Genomic DNA, 7,683 nt, shown 5'->3' with positions numbered 1-7,683 from the left:
CCCAATGGACCTTGTGGAAATAAATGGATTAGTCCATCAAATTGCTCATCAAAATTTAGCTGTGTATACCAAATTTCATTCATTTATCACAACGCGATTGAGAGATATTGCAAAAAAATGATTTCCATTCCTCCCTCTTCAATGGGTCCCTGTGCCCTTAGGAAGCATTTCCGGACCCATATTCATATGAACTTTTTTACTTAGTTTTGATCATAGAATCGGCCTGTTCAGGGTTGGCAGCTAATTATGAGACACCCTGTATATAAGAACCTACAGATATTTCAGTTGGGTGTTGGGTAGATGAAAAAATTTCCATTTCGTCATCCTCTTTCTTCGGTACGACCAGGCAAGCCTGTGTTTCCAAGTAAAAGTGCTCTTGCCCTCCAATTCTGCATTCCCCTTCAACGACGTGTGGTGCCTCCTGTAACACTTTTTCGATATCGCCTCTTTGTAATACCTTGTGATGGTCCCCAAAGAAAGATTTATGTTCGAGAGCATCCTCTATAGTAATCACGACAGGTTCCAACTCTTGGTACTGAATTTTAACCTTCCTTGCCGCTTTTTGTGCGATACTTTGATTGTCGGCCACTATTAAAGCAACGATTTGACCCTGGGAGGTAACCTTGTCTGAGTAAAAAACTTTTTCATCGTGCACTACGGTACCCCACATATTATGGGGTACATCCTTGGAATAAACAAATCCGTGGACTCCTTCCATAGCCAAAGCTGCCGATTCGTCAATTTTTAATATATTTGCATGAGGTTTTGTACTCAGCACGAACGCGCAATAGAGTTCGCCTTCTTGTCGAGGAATGTCGTCGCAGTAAACTGCCTCTCCAGTAGCCTGTTTATAGGCAGATCTGTGCACCATGGGCCTTTGCAAACCATCAGTCTTTTTTTGGGTACTTGGCACTACCGTGAAGTATTGGGAGCTTTTCAGCTCTTTACAATGAAATCCGTCGATGCCGCTTAAATCTCTCTGATCCAGTTTCACATCAGTCACGTATTCTTCGAGTCTTTGGGATATAGCAAGGAATGCTTTGAAAAACAGGCTGAGCGTCAAAGATCTTCTGTATTGGATCATACCTCCAGGTGCTCCTGGATGAAGTGGTAAATCCCCTAATAGGCAAGCATACGCAATTTCTAAAGTTTCTTTATTCCAAGGCAAACCTCTCAGTTTCTCTTCAGTTTTTGGAGCTGTCACTGTTTTAAAAGACATTCCTCCGAACGCGAGACTAATATCGGCAATGATATGAGATTTTGGTTGAAATGTTACATTAACAGCAGTGTTAACTATTGCTATATCATCCTCTCGCCTTCGAGCTTGTTTGTACGCCTGGAAATATTGGTCTGGTTTCGAGAATGGTATGTTAATATAGAGCAAAACTTCATTTGGTTCTACCACACTCTTCCGATAGCCCACGAAGAAATTACCATCTAAGGTTATCCTCCTTATGCCGCGGTCTTTGCTTTGTACTTCTAACTCGGCTTTGGCAGCCATTAGAAGGGGAATCATGTCAGATATAGGACTTCCCGTCATAATGTTGCTTCCTAAAGCCCCCACACTACGTATTTGAAGTCCAGCAAACCAATTTAACATTTCCACTGTCGCTTGGAATATCCTGGTTTTATGTTCGGGCTCATTTTTAATTTGAACCTTGAGATATCTCTCTACGTCTGCTAATGTAGCGGATGCGCCTATCTTAACACCGGAATGCGTCTGGGTAATACTAACGAGTTCTGGTATTTGAACCGGCTGAATTATGACGGGGTAAGTCATGTGTTTGAACTTCATCTCTACGCCTACTTCTGTGTTGCCCACGACTAACTTAGCATCTGGGTATTTCTTTTTCAGATCCAGCAGTTCCTTTAGCCTTGTGGGGCGGTACCAAGTCATATCCTTACTTTTGAACACCAAGCTTTGTGTGTCGTACTTCTCTATTAGCCTTAGCTCTGGTGGAAAAATAGGCTCTTGAGAAGGGTGATAAGGAGTAAATTCGCTAGTTTTAAACAATTTTTCTTCCTCTTCACTATCATCAGTTCCGTTTTTCTTAATCTCGCCGTTTTGGAATTTACAGCATTTGTCCCCCATACCACAATCTCCGTTGGACAACTGATTTCCAGATTGTATTCGTTCCCATTCTTCCGTGAATGTCCTAAATCCCTCGATGATTGGCCTATAGCCCGTACATCGACACAGGTTGCCTTGGAAAGCTACCTCCATTTCCTTCATGGTGGGTTTTGGAGAGCTTCTCAACAGGGTATACATAGACATAACAATTCCTGGTGTGCAGAAGCCACATTGGGACCCGTGAGCTTTTGCGATTCGTTCCTGGACTGGATGTAACCTGGTTTTCGTGGAACCTATTCCTTCTACTGTTGTTACTGCTAGACCGTGCATTGAGCATATCGGGGCTAGGCACGCGTTGACCGGTAGATGACTGAATATGTTCAGGAAATTGGTATTTAAACTTTTTAACATTTAAAAATATGGTTAAAAAAATTAAATATAGCTAGAGTCCATTAGAGCTAAATTCTCAAAGGATACATTACTTTAACCTGGTTTCTGTCAAATTTCGAGACCATGACAGTGCAAGCCCCACATCCTCCTTCTCCACATCCCAATTTGGTACCACATAACCTTACTATTGACAGTTTAAGGAAAAATTCGCGGATTAGTATTACCTACAACTATTTATATGAGATAACTTTCTCATTTACCAAAAAAAGCAATTTTGTAAAGTAGAATAACTGGTTGGTTCGTTCGTTGGTCCACTACATTTGCTAATGTACACTTGAACGAACAATAGGATGGAAGTATATGTACAAAAATGTTAATAACAATTGAATAGCTTATATTGTCTATCGTGATTTTAGTTGCTCAACAAAAAATATATTTTACAAACTGAATCATAAATAATTATTTTTGAAATTATAAATTATTTTTTTACTTGCATACAGGGGTTGTTTTGACTGTGTGTGATTCGTATTCGGCACCCCAAAATTAAAATAAAAATACTGGTTTCATACTTTTGCTTTGATGGTCCAAAATTGCTTGTTTTTGTACTTTTGATCACTGATATTATTTTTCTGTAGCTCTTAAACAATAAATGAAGCTGTTGGTTTGATTTGTGAATTTCAGAACAAATTCTACAAACTTTTTGTCCATGAGTATAATTTTTGGTGATCAGGAACACGAATAATTTTATTTGAAATAGGAAGCGCGGAAAATGATAGCCATACCGGAGATCTGCAGGTAAAAATGACGTTGGCAAGTTTTGTTCTATCTTTTGTTGGCGGAAATTTTGAGAAAATGCAGGTGTACTAGGTTTTCTTGTAACAATGGTATTCTTGTCACATGTCGACAAAAAGTGTACCTATTGATAAATATTTATTTCGGTTTTCTGCCGCAGCCGTTGGAATTTTACTATGTTCATAAAATAAACAATCAAGTTTTTTTTAATAAGCTGAAAATTTTTTAACAAAAGGTGATGTAAAAAAACATGATATTTGGACCATCTAGTATGTAAAGCTAAATTTCATTAATATCGCTATTCGCCATTAAAATATACTCAAGGTTTTCTTAGAAAACGTTAATCTGGGAATATAATAAACACCATTTTGTATTACGATTGTGTGTCCTATTTTTTATTATATTAAATATTTTTAAATTTTATTATATTTTGTTAAACTTTTATGTGTATTTTTCTGGTTTATTCGTTACCTACTACAGTTATTTTGGAAATTCGAATACTTAAGCTTGGGTTTCAAAAATATGTATAATTAATATAAATTTTTAATAAACTTTGAAAAAGGATACATTTGTTTCTAAGATATTGCAATAGAGTGCATTCAGGATCTACATTGTCGTCCTCTATCTGAAAAGTATGATTAATAACAGCCTTCACAAATATAAACCATACAGTTTGGTCATTATTGAAACAATGCCTCATTTAATAGTACTTATACTATGTAGATAATAATAATACAAATTACTATGCCCTCTTCACATATCGGAATAACAACCTTATTGCATTAACAAGAAAATTTTGTAACAATTTTGCAAGACCATTTACAATATATCAAGCTTTATTTTGCAATATCGGGCAAAGGGGACAATGAAACTTAAAAATTTTGGATGCAGATAATCTAAAATATGAAAAAAATATTGATAAGAGGTCGTGAACTATAGACCCCCATTGAATTACAATGACGAAATTAACAACAAATTAATTTGGAGTTAATAATACGTAATCATAAATTGTACCTATATACAACAAAATAAATGACGCGTAAATGAAATGATTTTTAAGTACATTTTTATCTTATCTCTGAATTATATTATTTAAAAAGTTATCCGATCAAAACATTTGTTTATAATCTCTTGTAAATTTCTTAACTAAATACTCAAATGCAAGAAATATTCTATATTTAAAAAGCTTCTTGGATGTTGAAAAAATACACTCATGTATATTATTTATAAACTCACCTTTTTTCCATTGACAAAAAACACCAAGACTGAGTTCATATCACTTTTAAAATCTGATGATTTTACCATTATCACTTGAAATTTATTTTATCGGTCTTGCTCATTAGAAGGTTCAGCAAGAACTGGACCGATGTAAAATAAAACTAATCTCTAGGTTGTTTACAATATTATATATATCATGTAATATGTCGAAATAATGAAAGAAAATAAAGTAAACAACTCTTAACTATATATTACATATATTTAATAAGTATAATATATATCTATCAAACCTCTACAGGTTTAGACCCTAATCTATCATCGAGGATCTGTTCTTCTGTAGTACCTTCGAGAATAGCACGTCTTTGTAACATCGACTGCATTCTCATCATTTCAAATTTCCTCTTTGAATATGTGTATCTGCACTGTATCCAATAAGCCATAGTGATGAAAGAGAAGGAGTACACTGCAAAGTTAGTCGATTTAAGTGGCTGACTAGTAATCATAAATCGGGCCAAGCCGAAGAATAATCCTCCACCTATTCCACAAAGTAAACTGTTTCGGAAACATGGAATTTTTGAGATGTCCCGCCCAAATATTATAAGTGACTAAAACACCAAAAGATGTCGCTAGTTATTAACGGCATTTTATGTATTTATGTATGTAATATGCAACCAACATAACAATCATAATATACACAGGTTGCGGATTATCTACGCTATTAAAGTTCTTGGAGTACAAAAATAAGGTATCTCTGTTACAAATTTATTATGGAATTTACTAAATATTACTCACCTTGTCCTGATCCTGTGAATCATCAATTTCCGTTGACATTTTAATTAAATCATAAAATCAACAATTACGTTTTTGATTCAGACAGAATGGTCACGAGCTGTTAGGTTAGAATGAGACGAATTTATTAATTTCGTGTTATTTTGATAGATGACAGCGCTATCAACTAGGTATTTGTATTAAAAGAAAGATTTCAGTGAAACTTTAATATCAATATTTGTACCTGCAATTACTTGATTAGTGACATAAATATGATTGATAAAGTTGATCAAATGGAATTGTTTTTAATTAGTTAAATATATTTATTTATGACTACTCTGCGTGTCCTGACATCTACCAAGGAATTCTTCAAGTTTCATGTTAACCCTATAACCCACATTTTGTTGTGATTGGTATTCGCGGTCGCGCTAGTGTAGTAGTTGTGTGACGTTTGTCCAAGAAATAATTTTCCCGTTATGTTTATAATATTTTGTATATTATCGATGTTTTAGTGAATTAATTTCCTTATATTTGTTCTAATTATGTTCCATTAAACCCAGTATTGTTTTCGGTAAGCAATTCTTAAATTACTAGTTAACCTATAAAAGGTGGAAGGCGCGGTTTGTGATAGAAAATACGCATAATATACTGCAATGCTAGAGTGGTAGAGTTAATAATTCTATTGGGGATTAATTTTAATAGTATTTAGAGGATTAAATTTCTCACAAAAACGAATACTCGTGAACGACTGCAGTATAATATGATGCCTTTACATATAAAGTTAATTATAAACGCAGCAGAATTAGTATTGTGCTAGATATTTAGCATAGCTGAGATTCTGTTATGTTGCATTAGAAAACTGGTAGGTTCTAAATATACAGATATGTAGTATATATGTTTGAACACTGTTGTGAAATGAAAATATTAAAAGCGTGAGTAAATTCAAATTAATTATGTGAGGTAATAACTTCTTCCTATCTAAATATATACGTAATAATTAAGATCTCTCTTATATTAATTAGGAGATAAGATTAATATTCGTTTCTCATTTTTATTATTTCATAAATATGTAAAGCGATTAAAGAATACTTTGCAGAACTCTAAATGAATTTGCTTCCAGAAATTAAAAAAATTTACAAATATTGTTCTCTATGAACATAAAAAACATTAGGTATTTTATTATCTTTTAATACTGACTTCACATATAATTTAATATGTAATTAATCATTAAATAAATAACTTGAGTTTTAAGCGTATGTCATAAATTTGTCAATAATCATCTGCGTTTTAATGTTTCGTTATCATTATGAGAATAATTTCTGAGAAATGTACCTAATTTAGAGAACAAAAAATATTTGGATACCTATACATATGTTTAAACCAATATAATATAGATTGAAATAAATTTAAGAATTAAATATTAATTTAAGTACCTAAATCTCTGTATTTGTTATTTGTTACCACAAAAGAAACATAATTAATTGTTAACTATTCAGAAAATTATTGTGGTCACGCCTTGTATAGAGCTGCCGTATATGTAATTAAAATGCCTTACATAAACCAAGTCATTTATCATTTAAATCATACCCTGTATGTTCCAAATATATGCAAGCATGTACAACACACCTTAAATACACTATAGTAGCTTTTAATTAAGCAACATTTTATTAAGGTTGAATTATAAAAACAGGTTTCATATGAGAATAGCAACTATTTCAAGTGCCAGTATAATATGTATATAACACCCATACATTTCTAAGTAATATTTTCACTTGTGCAATGAAAAATTGGGTGGGTAATATATGTATATATAAATCTTTCTCAAACATGTTTTAGATATTTTTGGAAATTGAATTTTGATCACATAAAGCTTCATTTTAATTCTAATTTAATTAATATATTTTTTTATATAAGCAATATTTTCAAGAGTGCTTTTATTTATTTGTAAATATAGTTATTAATTAATAGGTTATATAATGATAGTATTTCCATCTTCCAATTTGTAATAATTGCTCATCAGTGTAAATTAGTATTAACTTCAGTTTTAGTCGTATGGGTTCAACACTGGAACACCAGATGATATGTTAATAACTAAAAATTATAAATTCACATAGTCGCCAGTGAAACTTGTACCTGTTTTAGCCAAATCATTTATGGAGAAAATAGACTTTCTCTTTGATAAAGGATTACCTATTTTTTAGCACATCTGTTGCTATTGAATTTTTTAAAAAGTATTGATGAAGTACAAGACACAGCATAACATTTTTGATGAAAAGTGGATAAAAATAATCCAGTCTAAATTTGAAACGAGCCAAGTTTATTACTTCCTCATTTCTGAATTGTTTCCTGTCTTCAAGTTAACGCTATTAAGGATTGTATGGCTTGTTCTAAATTTACACTTTCATCAGTTTTATTAAACTTTAAAAATAGCAGGCACATTTTGC

At 32.7% G+C, this 7,683-nt stretch overlaps 3 protein-coding genes across 4 annotated transcripts in view; 1 reads left to right on the top strand and 2 right to left on the bottom strand.

Moving 5' to 3' along the window:
• The window catches only part of LOC108904576 (xanthine dehydrogenase), a 16,062-nt gene extending 11,433 nt beyond the window's left edge, over nt 1-4,629 (bottom strand). Inside the window, exons 1-4 of the mRNA XM_018707187.1 lie at nt 4,490-4,629; nt 3,821-3,878; nt 2,549-2,645; nt 275-2,441 (exon numbers count right to left, since the gene is read on the bottom strand). Coding sequence (XP_018562703.1) covers nt 275-2,441; nt 2,549-2,645; nt 3,821-3,878; nt 4,490-4,558 — 2,391 coding nt within the window. The 5' untranslated portion in view covers nt 4,559-4,629. The remainder of the gene's footprint in view (nt 1-274; nt 2,442-2,548; nt 2,646-3,820; nt 3,879-4,489) is intronic.
• Nucleotides 4,630-4,700: 71 nt separating this feature from the next.
• Nucleotides 4,701-5,491, bottom strand: LOC108904578 (cytochrome c oxidase protein 20 homolog). Its single transcript, XM_018707188.1, has 2 exons — nt 5,264-5,491; nt 4,701-5,076 (listed from the first exon to the last, which is right to left on the bottom strand). Exons 1-2 carry the CDS (start codon nt 5,300-5,302, stop codon nt 4,756-4,758), a joined length of 360 nt encoding a protein of 119 aa, XP_018562704.1. The 5' UTR covers nt 5,303-5,491; the 3' UTR covers nt 4,701-4,755.
• A 180-nt stretch (nt 5,492-5,671) lies between these two features.
• LOC108904580 (ninein) overlaps nt 5,672-7,683 on the top strand; it is a 32,966-nt gene continuing 30,954 nt past the window's right edge. Inside the window, exon 1 of one of the 2 annotated variants that reach the window (XM_018707193.1) lies at nt 5,672-5,810. The gene's annotated coding sequence lies outside the window, so the exon portion shown is untranslated. Of the gene's footprint in view, nt 5,811-6,060; nt 6,102-7,683 lie in introns of those variants that run through there. The other variant, XM_018707194.1, reaches the window with a different exon arrangement.

The sequence above is a fragment of the Anoplophora glabripennis genome, unplaced genomic scaffold (genome assembly GCF_000390285.2).
Source record: "Anoplophora glabripennis isolate ALB-LARVAE unplaced genomic scaffold, Agla_2.0 scaffold131, whole genome shotgun sequence".
NCBI lineage: Eukaryota > Metazoa > Arthropoda > Insecta > Coleoptera > Cerambycidae > Anoplophora > Anoplophora glabripennis.
Note: the sequence above shows the minus strand (reverse complement) of the source record. Positions and strands in the feature narration are given on the sequence as shown.

Coding starts and splice junctions, on each gene's coding strand:
- LOC108904578 (XM_018707188.1), bottom strand. CDS start 5,302: ATGTCAACGGAAATTGATGATTCACAGGATCAGGACAAG. Junction 5,077..5,263: donor ATTCACAGGATCAGGACAAG/GTGAGTAATATT, acceptor TTGGTGTTTTAG/TCACTTATAATATTTGGGCG.